This window comes from Penicillium expansum (assembly GCF_000769745.1).
Source record: "Penicillium expansum strain MD-8 chromosome Unknown contig224, whole genome shotgun sequence".
In the NCBI taxonomy this organism is placed as follows: domain Eukaryota; kingdom Fungi; phylum Ascomycota; class Eurotiomycetes; order Eurotiales; family Aspergillaceae; genus Penicillium; species Penicillium expansum.
In genome coordinates, this window is record NW_015971275.1 from 299672 (window position 1) to 317024 (window position 17353).

The 17353-nt window shown below is 48.5% G+C and overlaps 5 protein-coding genes across 5 annotated transcripts; 2 read left to right on the forward strand and 3 right to left on the reverse strand.

The window, feature by feature from the left end:
- Positions 1–495: 495 nt before the first annotated feature.
- PEX2_067480 (uncharacterized protein) lies at positions 496–1875 on the forward strand (the record flags this gene model as incomplete). Its single annotated transcript, XM_016744019.1, has 1 exon — positions 496–1875. One exon carries the CDS (start codon positions 496–498, stop codon positions 1873–1875), a length of 1380 nt encoding a protein of 459 aa, XP_016599732.1.
- Positions 1876–2318: 443 nt separating this feature from the next.
- Positions 2319–5109, reverse strand: PEX2_067490 (putative arsenite resistance protein Ars2; the record flags this gene model as incomplete). The annotated part of the gene is made up of 3 exons (XM_016744020.1): positions 2319–2894; positions 2947–4952; positions 5010–5109. 3 exons carry the CDS (start codon positions 5107–5109, stop codon positions 2319–2321), a joined length of 2682 nt encoding a protein of 893 aa, XP_016599733.1.
- A 1828-nt stretch (positions 5110–6937) lies between these two features.
- On the forward strand, positions 6938–7756 carry PEX2_067500 (uncharacterized protein; the record flags this gene model as incomplete). Its single annotated transcript, XM_016744021.1, has 1 exon — positions 6938–7756. One exon carries the CDS (start codon positions 6938–6940, stop codon positions 7754–7756), a length of 819 nt encoding a protein of 272 aa, XP_016599734.1.
- Positions 7757–9898: 2142 nt separating this feature from the next.
- hapB (CCAAT-binding transcription factor subunit HAPB) lies at positions 9899–10984 on the reverse strand (the record flags this gene model as incomplete). Its single annotated transcript, XM_016744022.1, has 1 exon — positions 9899–10984. The coding sequence occupies one exon, from the start codon at positions 10982–10984 to the stop codon at positions 9899–9901; it is 1086 nt and encodes a 361-aa protein (XP_016599735.1).
- A 4825-nt stretch (positions 10985–15809) lies between these two features.
- PEX2_067520 (uncharacterized protein) lies at positions 15810–16654 on the reverse strand (the record flags this gene model as incomplete). The annotated part of the gene is made up of 3 exons (XM_016744023.1): positions 15810–15913; positions 15976–16052; positions 16110–16654. The coding sequence occupies 3 exons, from the start codon at positions 16652–16654 to the stop codon at positions 15810–15812; spliced, it is 726 nt and encodes a 241-aa protein (XP_016599736.1).
- Between the last annotated feature and the right edge of the window lie 699 nt (positions 16655–17353).

Genomic DNA, 17353 nt, shown 5'->3' on the forward strand with positions numbered 1-17353 from the left:
ACTGCACTAAAGAACATAATCAAACGGTCGTGAGACGTGACTTGTAAGTAAATAGACCCAGAATACGGAGTAGGTGGAAATTAGTTGAACTGGGGATAACCTGGTATGAAGGCACGATAAATAGTCTGAAATAGACTGAAATAGACTGAAACAGAGGGGAAATAACCAACACTTTACATACTCGGCGCGTTAATAGAGTCATGAGGACTCAAGGTACATGAGCGGTACCACTTGCCACAGCCATTCCAGCACTACAGAACAGGTACCGCACAGGTACCAGGTACGTGCCGATGTTTAGTGTGATCAGTCGAGTGGGCTGACCAATCATTTCGTCCGGCTCTGGAGACCTCCCAAGTCACATCCAATAGTCTCTCCCATATATTATCGAGATCGGGGATATCCTCACCATTGACAAATACTATGATCCCCGGTCGTCTGCCCTGATCCCACTAGCGTATCGAATATCACAATGGGCAGTCCAATAAAAACGGAAAGATGATCCAGGTCCCCGGCTCGATCCCTGAGTCTCACGAGATCCTAGTGCACATCGCCGCTGCGAGCACCGCACAAGATGATGCACGATATAGGGCCCAAGTTGCCGCTATCCTAGAGTTTCAGTGTGTCTCACGCCAGCCACTGATGGAGGAAAACGAATCTTCAACTCTCACCGATGCAGACAACATGTATCCCTTCTCCGCCGGTGCCGCCGTGCAGTCCCCGGTGCTCTCGACGACTCAACACGAGGCTTCGCCAATATTGCGGGAGGCGCTCCGGCCCGCATACGCGACCTTATCCTCGGATGATCGCTTGCTCCCTGAGAAAGATGGATCGGCTCCACGCAAGCACATCATCTCAAATCATCCTGACTCCCTAGAGAGTCTCATTAGCGTCATCCCAGACTCCCAACCCGGGATCGCCGAACTAGTCCGCGCCGAGCAATCTCGTGCAGAACTATCGTCTCCATCGCAGCTCGCTCCACCTCCCAAAAGACGTCGCACTGCCCCGATCGAGCTCGATCCAGCTCAAGCAGGTTTAATTGCAGACGACTGTGCAACGGACCAGCCCGCTGGATCTCACAGGGTTATCCCCATCGAGAACCAGCACCATGGTCCCCCCACTGGTTTCCCACAAACCCCCATCGAAATAGCCAGCTCAGATCCGGGAAAGGGTCCAGATGGCTCCATGGCTCACCCTACCACTCCCTCACATCACATGCCGACCAACACCCCAACCCCAACCCCTAATCACATCAATCTATCCACTCTCCCTCTAGAAATCCACCCCCCAAGACCCCCAATCTCCACTGCCCCTTTCACTACCCACATAACTCCAACCCTATCCATGCTCGCAGAGCGTCTAAAGCCAGTACGAACATACAAACCATCCACTCAAACCCGCCCCCTAGACCCCCTAGAAAGAGGCTACTGGCTCGTGCACCTCGCTATCGAGAATCCTCAAAACCGAGACCGAGATTCACCCGATCTTCTTCCCGATCCAGACTCAAACCCCAAGTCTGAAACCACTAATCACATTCAAACTTCAACTACAAAGCCAACCCCAAACCCAAACCCAAAGCTAGAAGAGAACACACAAACCTGGCCCTCCCCGCTCTTCCACGCCTTCTGGTCTTTCCTTTCGGACTTCGTAGGCAAGGACGGTCGTGCAGGATGGGGCGTCTGGTGCATTCTCGAAGCTGCGGCGCCAGCTCCGTCAACCCTCTCGCGTGACACGCACGTCTCTCTCAAAGTCTATGCGTGGGGTGAGGTCGCTATGCACGTCTACCTTTTGCTATTCTTGGCTAGTGAGCGGCAGATTCGTGGGATGGGTGTTCAGTGGCGGGATTCGCGCGAGGAGGTTGTTATTCAGATGCCGTAGGACACGGTGATTGGTTAGGAAGTGTGTTTGGTCTGGAAATTTGGGGATTGGGGAGGGCGTCTTGAATATTTAGTTGGGAATTGTAAACTTATAACATCGATACCCCCTTACGCATTGCATTGCAATAATGTCATTTGATACTTTTTGAGTCTTCAATTTGATATTTTGATAGAAGGGTTATTGTACATGCTGGAAAAGATGAAGAAAAAGAAATTCCGTTGGGGATGATGATAAACAGCAAGGGAAATAAAAAAAGATAGAAGCCATGTTTTCGCGCGCAGAGATCAATGGAAATGATTGGATTCAATAAATGAGCAAGTTGGAGTCAGCGATTCTCCGACGGTCCCTCCGATGCGCCAGGTCGCCAATTGGAGGAAAGAAAGAAAAAAAAAAAGAATAAGAGAAAACAGAGAGAGAAATTGTGATCGAATCAGCAGATGCAACTAGTACTGCAATTCACCACTGCCAGATGCGTCGACTGCATCCAGATCCTCGTAGCTTTTCAGGCTGCGACCCTGGACGGCTTCGCGCGGCGCCATAGGACCTCCGCTGGAAGAGTCTGGGAAGGGGTTGCCAGCGGCCATGCTAGCTGCAGGGTGGCCAGCTGGAACACTGACACCAGGGGGTGGGAGGCGACCACCACCATACATGCCTGGCATGCCGCGAGGAGGGCTTAGTCGGCCGTTGCCGTTGAATCGACGACGGTCGTACGGACCGGGTCGGTTGTTGCGGTTCTGGCCGCGGCGCATAGGTCCGGGTTGATGCAGACCGCCGTCGTGTCCCATCGCGTTTCCACTCCAACCGCCTGCGTGTGCACCCATCATGCCGGGGACTCCATTTAGGGGGAAGGTAGGCATGTTTCCATTGGGGGCGTAGGGCAAACTGGCAAGGCTGAATCCACGAGGAGTGCCGGTGTGGCCTTGTCCGGAGCCAAGGGGGAAGTGACCGTTGCTGTTAGCATCGGATCGGGATGGGGCAATGCGTGCTGGGTCCAAGACATAGGCATTCACTAATGCAAGCTGTTATAATTGTTAATACTAGGAGTTCTTGTTGGATGGTTTGCACACTTACATCGTTCTTGATTCCCTCAAACCACTCTCCATGGCGCTTTTCGACGTGCTTGCGCCAGAATGCTTCGGCCTTGAAAAGCTTGGTACATTCAGGCGCCTTGCACCGGTACTTGGAGTCGTCTTCTTGCTTCATATACTTCAAAAGTTCATCCTCAATCGCCTGGTCAACGGGCTTACCGCCGAGCTTGCTAAGATCGACATTCTCCGGCTCCAGGACCTGGAGCAACTTGTCTTCAAAGGTCTTCACCCAGTTAAAAGCACGTTGCAGTTGCTGCTCAGACTTGGAACCATGGCGCTGTCCGCGCTTTTCCTGGATAGGCGAAGATAGGTCTTCACCCTCCTCGCTAGGTTCCTTCTTCTTGGCCGGGAACGGCTGGCCAAGAGCACTAGCTCGGGCCACTTCCTTGGCCTGGCTGGAAAGTCCGGTACGTGGACGACGAAGGTGTCCACCAGGGCACTTGCGGCCAAGCTCATGGACCGAGTCACTTTCAAAGACACAGAAGAAGCAGAAATTGTAGACCCGGCGCAGGTATTCAACTACCAAGTCCAGCTTCTTCTTCTTAACTGCAAGTTCCTCATCATCGACGTCTTCTTCTTCGGGAATTTCCTTCTCTTCCCCTTCTTCAATCTCCCCTTCGTCCCCTTCATCGCTATATCCATTTCTCTGCTTCTTCGCACTAACTGGTCCCGTAGCAGGGGGCTGGAGCTCTCCCTTGCCGCGCAGGTCATCAACATACTCCTCGATCTTAGTGAAACCATCCACGGTGACATTCATCTCAGAGTCCAACTTGGAAGTCAAACGTTTGGCCAGCTCGAGATCACGATCAATTCGCTCAGGTGCAGAGAAGAGATCCCAGAGAGCCTTCTTGCGCGGCTGGGCAGGGGGAACATGGACTCCGACGTGGCAAACAAAGTCACCATGGACGGCATCATGGATAGTCTTGTCATTAACAGCCTCGAGAGCTTTCTCGGCAGGGCTAGTTGTGACACCACCGTTGGCACCTCCATCTTGGTCCATATTTTCAAATTCTTCATCGCGTCCATCTCCGCGCTCCACTGTGCTGGTGTTTGCTGAAGGATGCAGCATGATCCATCCCATGCGATGGAACTTCTTGGAGGGGTTCGGATCACTCAGGCTGAGGCCCTTGAAACCTCCATCTTCCTCGCCGAGATGCTCCTTGCAGAACTCCTCGATCTTGCTGCGGCTGACGTTTGGTGCAAGGGTTTTTATAAGGAGTGCAGGCTGGGCAAGAGCTTCATCACGAAGGTCTCCGCCACGGACTGGAAGTAGGTCAAGTACTCCCATGGTCTCGGCGGTAGCGGTGGTCTCGCCTTCCTCCTTTTCAACCACACCGCCGGCACCATCGCTATCGCTCTTGTATATGCCTTCAAGGGTAAAGTCCCTGAAAAGGTTGTTATCAATATCATGCTCCCATTGTTCGTATGCACCTTGTCGAACCTCCATGAGGCGGGTACGAAGAGGATCTCTGACTTCAGGAACATAGCGTTCTTTGAACCATTCCTCGTTCCGGTGCTGCTGGACGAACAGCCTAGCCAGTCGAATTTGCAGATCAACCTTGTATGTGTCATAAGCTGCCTGGATTTGCGCGCGTTCCTTTTCACGATCTTCGCGTGCTTCGCGTTCGCCCTTGACGCGACGACCACCGTTCTTGGCGCGCTCTTTCTCCTCATTCACGGATTCCTCCAATCTCCACCACTCAGCGAACCAATTGAATCCGACTTGGAAATCAAGTGTAAGAGGGTTGGGCATGGGGTTGGTCGGAATGGGGCGCTTGCCACCACCACTGCTGTCTTGTCCGGGCACATAGCGGTCGATGTTTGCCACAGTTGGCGAGGGGGCACGTCGGCGGTCCTCGCGCTCTCGGGCAGCATGCTCCCGAGAGTTGTTGTAAAAGTCCTCGCGGTGAGAACGACGCTCCGAAGGCTCATACCGGTCAATCACGGGCGAGCGGGAGCGCGGGCGTGCACGTCGTCGATCTTGAGAGGCTGGTCAAGAGTCAATTTCGGCCATCTCTCTATATTAATATTCGATGATCAACTTACCGGGCGACCGACGTCTGTATGATTCCCCCGTGGCTCGTCCCGTAAAAGAATCTGACTCGCGGCTCCTTCCGGGAGATCCATAACCATCGTAGGAATCCATTGTTCTAAACCTTCTGATTGGTATATTCTCTTCGCTGCGATCAAGATATCGATATATCCAAGGACTCAGCCCAGGTGGATAAAGTGCAGCGGAACAGTCTGCGTTGATCGATCAGGGAGTCGGGAACCGCAGGGTGAGCTAAGATTTGGTATCGTCAACATCAGACCAAGCAACTTCATAGAGCGAAATAGCGACGGTGGCGGCTGGGAAGTTCACGATGAATAACAGAGGCAGGGGTTTAGGGAAAATAGAGAGACAAGAACACACTGCTGCTGGCGACATGTTGGCCCCGGAACTTGGCAGGGGTTGGAACATGTTTGCAGCAGGTGATTTCGGATAGCAAAGAGAAGTTATGAAGAAGGCTGCTGGCAAGAGCCAATGCTGTTATGCATATACGGAGTCATAGCCCACAGTATCCAGCAATGCGCAGCTGGCGCCACGGCTTAGGAAGAAAAGAAGATGAAGCAGGGGAATGGAAAAGCAGGGTCAGAGGAGAGACTGATAGAAAGAGAAAGGGCAAGGGACAAAGCCAAAGAATGAACAGAAAGCGAATTGGAGAAAGAAGAGGGCCACCTACAAGAAGCCTCGAGCGAAACGCGACAGTTGGCGATAAAGGGAAGAGGCCGAGGAGGCGGACGAAGCTGGAGAGAGCTGGGCGCTTAGCCGAAAAGGGTATAGCGGCACGGGGATGACTGACATCCGCTGATTGGCGGATTATCAGGAACAAGGCCGAATGACAATTATCTGCCCTAACTTGGCAAGTCGACTCTATAATTTATTAAGTCCGGAATAAAATGAGAAGAGGAAAGGAGAAGAGAGGTTGACTCAAATGGAAAAGAAACGTGAGTTCGCGTTAGACCCCAATACGAACGAAGTATAACATCCCGTAACAACCAGGAGGCCCGGATATTTCAATCGTGTCGATGATTTACTTCGCGGATCGATAATTCAGTTCATGGAAGACTGCTTCGGTGTTGTGCGACTTATATCCAATCAATGGCCTATCAGCCTTTTTAGCTTCTCTAAGCCCCCTCAATCATTCATGTCAGTCGCCAGGTCACTTTCCGCTTGACTACATAACTAGCGCCGGCAAACGAAGTGATACATCCATACATGGGTTCCTAGGGTACGGAGTAATCAAAATATGGCACTTTTTTTGGCTTGTTCTTTGGGGATTGTGTCTGGACATATTATATACGGACTAGTCTATGTAAAGAGCCCCATTGCGATGTCAATATATCAAAAAAGCCACTTCTGTTATGGTTCTAAGCAATCCCCAGACTTCTCGTTATAGATTGGCCAAGGGCTTGTATTCTTTATAGCGAAGCTAATTTTGGAAAACAAATCCTGAGACTTTCAATATTGGAAGAATATGCGTTTTAGAGACTCAGGGCCTATTGGCTTAGTCGTTACCAAACAAAGAAGGTCAGTTTCACCGGTGTCAACGCCCCCTCATCAGTCAACCGACATACTACTTAACGGTTTCGATAGAAAACACAGTTGTATAGGGATTTTGAGTGTGGTAGCCAATCACATGTTGAACTGCACCGATCTCAATGCTCAACAAGAATGGGAAAAAGCGTTGACAGGAGACACAATGCGGTAATATATACTATGTATAAGTATAAATTCCCTCATTCTTGACAGATGACACGTCCAAAGGTAAGCAAGAAAAAGGAAACACCGTTGTGAGAACTCAAATTTTCCCACAGGTCTTACACAAAGCACAATATTGATAGACCAATGCTGACCGCTGATTGGTTTACCAGGATCACCACGCCCACCAAATCACACCAACACGCCACATTTTACCCACGATCGAACGACTATGTCAGGTCTATTCAACTCTCGCTGGGCACCCGGATCTGGGGGGAAACAACGATACCCGGCGAGTCAGAATGCTCGGCCATGGCCCTCCAATAACCCCAATCCCGGTGGTAACAGCAGCATCCGCCCGGCGACTATCACATCCCAAGATGGCCGTTTGCTGCCGCCAGCCGAGGAATTGGCTCGTTTTATGAAAATTGTCGCCAGACTGAGATGGAAACTCCCATTTCTAGCTGAAGGATACCGCCTTGCGACTCTGGAAATGAGCGATGTCGTATCGGCAGATGATGTCGCGCATGCCGAAATAATGTTCAAGATCGATTTCCATGAATATTATGCTTTACTTGAACGTGCAATTGTCCATTTACTGGCGGTATTCAATATTTCGGTCACATCATCGCCTCGGGGGCCACCAGATAATGGGAACGGCATCGGTCGGCCGGTCGGTATTCATCGATACCATGCCAATGTGCTAGAGGCATTGCGGGAGCAATCAACCCCACTATCCCCAGTTCTAGGCGGTGGTACTGTTTATTTGCAATTACAAAAGGCCAAGGAGCTGCGAAATAGGTGGAAAACTGCCGATCTAACTACGGAAGAGAGAGAGAAACAAGGCGAAAGAAAAGACATCGTGACGCTTGCAAGCTTTGACTTTGAGGGCATCATCTCGGATATCTTTGGTGGTCTAGAGGAATCATATGTTCGGGCAAAGGAGCATGTCGACAAGTGCATCCGTCCGGATGAGGCCACTGGAGAGGGGGCAAACTCTGAGGCGGACTGGGGTTTCATGGTCGATGCCATGGATTGGGAAGCTGTATGATAGCTGGCAACTGCAGAATGCATTTCCAGTGTTTATTCAGCGATGTTATGAATGTGTCTGTTGCTGGTAGCCGGTGTCAAAGTTGATATATGCATGGTTCGATGACCAGGTGCATTTCATGGCTATGCAGATTCCTATCGACACTGCACATCTGACTCAATCATGATTTTGTGCCCCCCAGATCTTGTTGTCGATGTATCTTACACTAGACGTTTGTTCTCACTACTATGTTCGATTAGAATTTTCCCTGGTTCCACGGGACCTAAACGATTGACATCGAAGGGCAAGATGTTGAAGCAACACAAAAAGCTTCACCATTTACCCCCAGAGCACCTACAGGACGAAATTAATTTCCTCATTTTCTTCGTCGCATGTTACAGTCTAAGACTACACCCAACTTTGTCAGGTGGAAGCAAGAATCTCAGCACTTCTGATTTCCACATGGGCGCTGCTCTCATATACCTCTTGCAATTGTTTTTTTCCCATGTGTTTCTCTCTTGGCCCCATATACCCCTTTTTGTCGCATCTTCTATCTCTCTACTTCCCTGTCGTGACAAAGACTAGAGTTTGGCGAAACAGAAGAGCGTGCCTGTGCTTGAATATAAAAAGATTAGTGTGGAGAGTGTAAGATTTTGAGCAAGACAAGTTAAAATCCATATCAAGCAGCACTCTCCTATATCTCGACTCAGTGAGTTACCTTGTTAATAGCCAGAAAACGATGGAATGGACATCAGGTAACGAGATAGCCAACAACAAAAACCAAACTTGACCAAGCTGCTTAGCCATCGCTAGACCTGTAGATCCATGCAATGCCTGCTCAATCATACACGATCTCGCGAGGGTCTATAGGGTTAATCTTCATTTGTTCCTCTGCCGAAGTGCCCTGACCCACATAGTCATGTCCACTCAGCATCATATGTTATACATATGCGCCAGTGACGATCAATACATCTTATTCGACAAAAGCCAATTCATGGTAGGTAGGGTCGTATCACAGGTAAGGGATTGCATGCGCACTCATAGCCTACTATCATCCAAAATCTCCCTTGTACAGAGATACCAATTTCCTAAATCCTACAATACAGACATCCCAATGAGGATCAAAACACGACAACACAAGTGCATGTATAAGTATCTGCACAATATATCCATAGTTTCAAAATCTACAATCCAATTTCCATCCGTTCCCTGCATCGCCTTGCCAAATCCTATCCGAAACACAAAAAGACCCAAGGAAAAAAAGGAAAACAAAACAATAATACTATAAAATTCAAATGATATTCATAACACAAACCAGTCTTTCGAAAACCGATATCCCGATCTGTTTTTCCAGTGATGGAGACCCTCTCTAAAATTCGCAGCCGGAGACCCATAAACCCGCAACACGAGACACCGAAGCAGAATGAAAGGAGGAAGAGTAGGAAATGGGGGATGTAATAAGGGAAGATGAAAGAGATTGCCAGAAGCATATTCATAATAGAAACATGAGAGTGGATATAAGCATTGGAACAGAAAGATGGAGATAGCACATCCGAGTGGAGATGGAATATTTAGCCAATTGCTAACTGCTGAAGATTATGAAGTGGCATATCAAGCATAACCATGTAATGCCCTTAAACCCCTACATGCAATATGAGGGCTAGCAGGCAAGACAATTTGGAGGCAGAGTAAAGCAGAGCATGCTATCTCTCCAGTCTCACGTATCACTTCCAAGGGTGAAAGTGTAGATGCTTGAAACGGTCATTCTTGTACAAGGTATCTCCCGCAAACTGGGGGAGTCACCATTGAGGAAGAGGATCGAGGATATAAAATAGGCAAGAGGGGGAATGAAGAAGAAATAAATCGTCCCAGCATAGCGAATATAAACAGACATCAGGGGCAAATGGGGGTAAGAGAGTCCAAAACAAAAGCACATCAGACAAAAACACATAACACAAGAGCATATCAGACAAAAGCACATCAAATGGGGCATAGAGCATAGAAAGGGGGGATCCATACACATCGCTCGCTAGAGAAAAGGTCCAAGACATCCATCCATAAAGCCGTGACGACAAAAGAAAAACAAAGAAAATTCAATACCGCAAATCACCTCAGCAGGGCGTGGTATGGTGTTCACAGTCCTGTGGGTGAAAACGAGGGCGTTTAGCCGTCCTCATCCGAGGCCTCGGCGGAGTCCCCCTCGCTTCCATCGGCGCTGGCATTGACCTTCGTTTTCTTGGAAGAGTTCGAGCCATCGCCGTGGACTTCACTTGACTTGCGCTTTTGCCCGCCACCATTCTCAGTTGGCAAAGGCTTGCTAAGATCCTCGAAGGTGACAGGCTGACCCGTGACCTCTTCTCGTTTCTCCATAGCGGCCACTTCATCTGCAGTCAGGAAACGTCCACCAGGGCCACGCGGTCTTCGCATGGCATGATTGTGTCGTGACTCGTGCAGATAAGGCTTGCGACCCTTCGATGTCAAACGTAGCTGCTCCTCGAGCTTTTGTCGCGCAACACGACGCTTCAGAATCCTGTGGAACTGCTTGGCATTCACATACAGTGGCGACTCTTCTTGATTGCCGCCAGGTACCATGTCGGGTGAGGGCTGGTTCTGTTGTACGGGAGCCTGGGGAAGTGGAGCAGCGATAGGGGCCCGGCCAACGTGGCTCATGACGGGCTGTGCGGTCTGGACGTTGGGGCTACCGACATGGCTCATGCGACGTTGGGAAAGTTGCTGATTTGGCGGCATCTGAACCTGCGATCCCATCGGAGGCATCTGGTTTTGCATCTGTGGTGGCGATCGGGGGTCACGGTCCTGCTTCATCTGCATGCTCGCCATGCGTGGTGAGGCCCGGGAGCCCTGAGGCATCTGGCCGGCCATGGAGTCCTGGTGAAGGGGGTAGAACTGCCCGGAGGCAGCTGCAGTGGCCATCGCGGCAGCCTGCGTGGGCGAGATGCCGTAGCCCTGAGCCATGGGCGCGGGGACACCATATCCTTGGGGAAAGTTCATTTGTTGGTGAACACCTCCGGGCCCATTCTGTGCTTGTTGATAGTGAGGTTGCGACGGAACGATGGGAGAGGATTGGTGGGTGGAGTGAGGTTGGATGGGTGCCTGGGCGTTGGTGGGCGAGGCCATCGACCCAACAGGAGGACCGGCGTTTGGTGGCCCCGTTTGATAAGGACCAGGGATGTGAGAGGGAGCATGTGGATGTTGCCCATGGGCTTGTTGATATTGAGGAGGGTACTCCATACTTGCGAGTTGTGATAGTGGATCTTGTCACACTACAGGGCACGGCGCCGATTCAGTGGATCGATCTGAAAGTGGCGACTTGATAAACTGAGATCGCCAATCAGACCCTTTGGGGTGGTAGGTCCAAATATGTTAAAGTAGACGGCGACGTTTGTTTGGTAGATGTAATAAAGCGATATCGCAGCGCGCGCGCAATGGGGGCACAAGATTCACCACAGGTGCTAGGGTAGGCGACTGATGATTTGACGAATAGTCTGCAGGTTCGGGGCGTCGCGTCAGCAGAGCGCATCACCGAGCGGTCACTGGATTGGCGGGTGGGGGTATGGGGAACTAAATGAACAGAACCGGAACCAGGCACGTACCTTAAATTGCAGGCGCGTTATGAGCCAATATTGTTTTGTGTTTCGTCAACAGACCTCTTGTTTGTCAAGAATAATGTCGAATGGCTTGCGGAGGGTTTTGGCTCTTTTGTGCAAAGTTGTTTACGCCCACAGTCGGGTGTAACGTGGTTGGGCTGTGATGCAGCGGTGCCGGGGTCCCTCAACTAGATGTCGGCTTGATGCGTTGTCAAGTCAGAACAGACCTGATGATAGCAGGTGTGGAGACTACGCAGTATATTTCAAGCACGGTCGGCAGGATACCTCATTCACGCAATTCCGAGATTTGCTCTGTCACGTCCAGCGTAGAATCGGGCGGTGCTAACAGCCTCGACTTGCGACAGATAACGCCTGGGCGTTGATGTCAGAATGCGCCTCACTAAGGCTCCACGCACCAATACACTATGGGCCAGAATTAGCATTTTAACATCTTAGCCAATCATGGCAATGAATCGACAACCAATGCGCTGTCAATACAGAGTGTTCAAGTGGAGGGGGGTTTGGAAATCCGGGGCGGGTTAGACCGGTCAGGGTTGAGAGGGGAGAGAATGTATGCGTTGGCAAGGCGGGAGTTGAGCTGCAGCTGGAAACCTACCTTGTCGATCGAATTCTGCAGAGCAGACAAAGTGAATATTTGAGTAGTTGAAACCGGCCGAAGCCAAGGCAATCAGTTTGCGCGACTATATGGTATGTGTTAGATGTGACTGGATACCCACGAGGGAAGATGTAAATGCTAGGGACGCGTGCAGATTGGACGAAAAGAAACATGAAACACAATCGCGCGCATAGGTAAAATCAGAAGAGCCAATGATAGAGGGAATAGCAAGGATAGGTCAACAAAAATGAGGAAGTGTGTTTTGGTTTAGCACGCGTTGTTTTGCCACGAGATAAGCAAAAGCGCGCGCAACGTGGGATTGGAGCTTAGCGATTACCTTAATAGGCACGGCAGAAATAGAAAGGATAATGTCCGGGGTATAAGGTGACTTTCCAATCCCAAGCAATCAAGGGATCCCAGGGTAGAAGATGATTTGACCAGAGGGGAGAGAGGGGGAGATCGAGGGAATCGTGCCAACGAGAGAGAAGGCGGTGGTTCTGTGCGGCAACCGGAGCCACTGAGGTCAAGCCGGGCAGTTCCGCAAAGTATACGAGTACCGGCAGTAACACCGTACAAGCAGTGTACAGGCAGTATAGGCAGTACAGGAGGTATATAGGGATACAATTGTAGTTCAAAATGTGTCAAAAAATGGGAATAAAACAAGAACCAAAAAGTGAATTGTGACGTGTGACGTGTGTTTTACCCAGGAGAATATCAAAATGAAAAAGATAAGTTCAAACAAAGAAAAGCAAAAGCAATAGCAAAAGAAAAGAAGAAAAATCAGTGTACAATTGCAGTACAATACTGCAGTTATGCAGTATTCAAAGCAAATTGTATATAACTTACCCCAGTTTGAATGATATCAAGACCAATAGAGAAGGAATGACCTTATGCAAGGCAGGGTTTCACCAATAATGATGTAAAAAGGGGGGAGATGATACTGTGCGATTGGAGGATGAACTGGAGAGGGCGGGCAACCAACGAGAAGAGGCAGAGGGAAGAAAGGCGAGAAAAAAGGGCGGATGGGGCAGTTTTGTAGGAGATTGACTGGCTGCCGACTGAGCGACCGCCTTACTCCCCGCTGGCTGAGGCCGCCTTTTCTGCGATATTACATCAGATTACACTTTAATACACATCGTTACTGGTTCATCGACCTCCATAACCGCCCGAATGGCCCCCAATGGTATCTATATGACAATACAGTAATAAAACAAATCCGGCGGTCCCGAGCTCTCGTCATGTGCGACCCGAGACTATGACGCATGGCCCTTTACTCTGGACGGAGTATACCTTCGAGTTTCTTGCTTCATCTTTTAATGTCTCTTAATTGACTTCATTTTGTTATATAATCATAATATCTGGAGTATCCATAGATAATAATATACTAACATATTAACACTATCCCCCACTTTACCCTAAACCCCAAACCTGAACATTGAATCATACTACAAATACGGAGTACAAAGTACACTTACTTTCAGCTGCATCTGCATGTCTGCCCACGCTATCACTCGCCTCATTTTAATAATCGCCTCCTTTCTTTTTTTTTGGCCCTTTTTCGTCAGCTTGCTTTCCCCTCATGATTATCACTTCTAATACCCAAAAGGAATGTGTCGCTATTTTACTTTGCTTTTTCCTACTCTCGGTGGACACCGCGTAGCTCGGCCGTGTGCCCTATTTGGGGAAGTCTCCTCCACCCAAAGTCTCATTCCATCCATAGCCCCATCCATAGCCCTTGCTTCAAAGCTCGTGCACTATGTACTCCGGAAAAAAAAACGAGCTTCACATAAGACAGGGTTTATTTTAGTGCGGTCTGTCATTCTCGGCACTTACGGTCCTCACGGGAGTGTGATGAGATATCTCTTAGGCAGCCGTAATGGAATCATCTCTCCGGGCGGCAACATTATAATTCAGGCGGGACTGACGACGTTATTTGGCACACAAGGCCGTCCATCTCTCCCAGGTTCGAAAGGTCTAGGTACCATCATGTAGATGTTTACTGAGAAACACGAGGCCCTCTCTAGGTACGCGCTTGGCGCATTGAAGTTTGTTCTAGCCAAGGTCATGACGCAATCCAATTAACCGGGTTCGTATCTACAACATAGATACATGTTGTGCAATCTACGGAGACCTGTTACTATTATTGAACATTCAAACTGGCGGTCGAAGCTATTCTGCTCACCGTAGATTCATCTTCGGCTCAAATCTCCCCACCATGCGTTGCTGTTTCGGATATATTTCCCATAAATCGCGTCCTGTCGAGCTCAGTTCCCAGACAATTCAAATGAGAAAATGTTGTATTGCTATCTACTTCAATATTTCCTATACTCCCAGATTGATCCCCACGTGCATTCTAGTCAACTTTAGTACCTACCCATGGGCCATTCAGCGTAGGCGATAAGCCCGATTCGCAGAGAAGGATGGGTCCGATCTCCGGACCATGAAACGTCCCACGTGTGAGAAGCTTGACCGCTTGACTGCGGACCTTTAACTTGGAGTTTTATCTATACAGATTTCGGTTTTATTTGGGTAAAATAGTTTCATGTATTATTGATTAATTTCCATTCGGTCCCTTCTTTTTGTCGGATTTCGGCCGATACTCGTGGCCTTGATGCCTTAGCAACCCGCATTCCTTGAAAATATATAACTAACACACAGTACGTACCACAACAAATGTTGAAATGCATTGTTAATTATTTTGAAATTCATAGCTTTTATATAGTAATAAGTCAGCTGTATTCCATTAAATATAATACTAGCCGTAGGATTTCTTAGCCAGTTCCTTGTGTAGAGATAGATTCAAGTGTGGCTGTCTTGTCATTCCGAGACCTTGATCTCATCTTAAGTGGTCAGATTATCTAGTACAATATGCTCCAGTTTCAGGTAAATACTAGATAGAGCATGATGTCCACCCAATATCAAAACAAGAGCAGGAGCTGCGCGCTTACTAGTACGCGATACTTATAGAATACCGACGCGCTTACAATATATACCAGGCATGTCGAGCATAGCAAGAATATGAGTAGTGAGCTAGTGGCTACATCAAAAATAAAACCCCACCCACCTTGAATCCATACCTGTTTATCCTTTATCCAGCAAAGTATTCAATTCCTGTGACCATAGTATCACTTCGAGACCTTGGTCCCGTTCTCCATCACATAAACCTCCTGAATCACTGGCTTCTTGATCAGCCTCAGTGCCCCCAGGATACTGCTGAGCTTCTCGGCAAAGGAACTTGCAAGGAATTTGTCAACAATCAAAGGAAAAAAATAAGCCTAGGAAGCTGGTTAATACGTGGACGGGTTGCGTGGTATAGATTGAGCCAGTTTTCTGTATTCTGAGTTTCGCAAGCATCAGGCTTAGGTAGTCTTGGATGTCTAAATAGACAGTTATTGTCAACAAGTTCCACGAAAAAGTGCAGTTCAGATACATACCTGCGATGGCCATAGCTTACAGCCAATATTATCAACGCGATGGTGAGAGGAATCCCTAGCCCGATAGAAAGGCCAACAGCTAGGCTACGTTGACTTCCATTTTTTGGGATTTGCTAGCTTTTGTCAAATTTAGGATGAAATTAGTGTTCTGAATACTTCGATCTGACTAGACTCAGAGCGATAACTGTGAGTACATAGATCATACTAAAATTTTTTTAGAAAATGAAAAGGCGTAAAGGTAAAAGACATGATATGCTGAAGCTGAGAGCATAGTACATTGAGGCGAGAAGCGATCGATTAGTACCTAGTAACTGAGCAAAATGTCATCCACTCCTAGTTTTATTATGTGTCCGCATAATCCACGCACTTATTGATACCTTTCATTCTGAGCCAAATATCCATCTTCTGCTGTGTTAATATCACTTCGTGGGTGTGTTTTCCATCACATAGATCTCCGGAACAGCCTGCTTCTTTTTGAAACCAAGGGCTTCAAAAAGCTTGCAGAGCTTTTCGGTGAGTGTTTCTGATATAAAGTCCGTCAGTCAGGGTATAACTGTAAGTAACTTGAATTCGCGAAGATCTTACTTTGCCGTGTTGCTTTGTGTATTTTTATATAGTTTTGAGCTTCCTCGTTATTCATGTGTTGCGGTATATATGGGTATCTAACGAAATGTAGTGTGTTAGCAGTCTCTCTCAGAGAAAGCCTGTGGAAATCATACCTGCGACGAATCCACATGGCACATAAGAAAACCAGAGATATGGTTAGAGGAATGCCGAGGCCAAGAGATAACCCGATAGCAAGCCCCCGGTTGATAGCTGGTGGACTGTTGTTGAAACCATTATCAACCTTTGTAGAAAGCGCTTGGTACTTCGCATTCATAGTATTGACCTCTGTGCCGAGGACATCATGAAATTTGGCAGGTAGAGCTTCAACTTCTGTTTTCCAGTGACTGATATCTGCAATATTCTGATCGATCTTCGCAGAAAGAGCGGCTAGATTTTCACGCAGTTGACCGTTCTCTGCGTTAAAACCGTCAACCTTTCTGGAAAGAGGTTCAAGATACACGCTCAATCTTTCATTTTGTGTATTATTGCCTTGGGTTGTGCTCGCATTAACAGCTCTGATTTCATTGCCCAATCTTTCGCACCACGACCGCAGCTCGTGAAGTATCTCGTCATGCTTGTCTATGCTTTTTGCGTGGTTATTTATGACTGATGTCACCTCATCTGACCACGAGCTCTCATATGAGTACGAACTACCCATCCTGTAGTGGAATAATCGATGCGGGACTTCAAAAGTTCTTGCAGAATCTTTTGACTAAAGGAAAATCGTAAGGAGGTATGGGCAGACATCGAGTGGAATGTTCCACCTGAACATGAGCTTACATCCATGGATGTCATAGAAGAAACTTAGAAAGCCGCATCCAAATATGGCCCGGACCTCTTCATAACTTTATTCTCGGCCACGTCGATGTAAAAATGAGGCAAATCTGAAGTAGTATACATGGTCCAGGTGGTTGGCGCATAGCCACAGCGTAGTCTACCAAGAAGCCCCAAAATATCATCTAAAGCCCCCTTAGGGGCCTGTACGATGCCTGGTGATACATAAAAAAGTCTGCAAGGGGTATATTTTGTAACGCCTTGGTATACATCTGAAGAGCCATCACAGCCAAAATAAATCGGTGAGTTGTTACACATAACGTTCCTAATATCGTTAAACTCTTACATCGTCAAGGACAGAGACCCCCTTGCAGTCCACGGGTCCACGGGTGGCGGTGGAGCGCTTACTCAGCATCACCCCCCGGACCAAAGTGGCTTTTCCGCATCGTTGTTGACTCGAGACCACAATCGCATTTTGTTTTGCTTGGTGCCTCGAGAAAACAGACACTGTGGCTGGTTTCCCTCAGTAGTCAACTTGAAGCGTTGCAGGATCCAGGCTCCCCGCACATCAGCAAACCTCCCC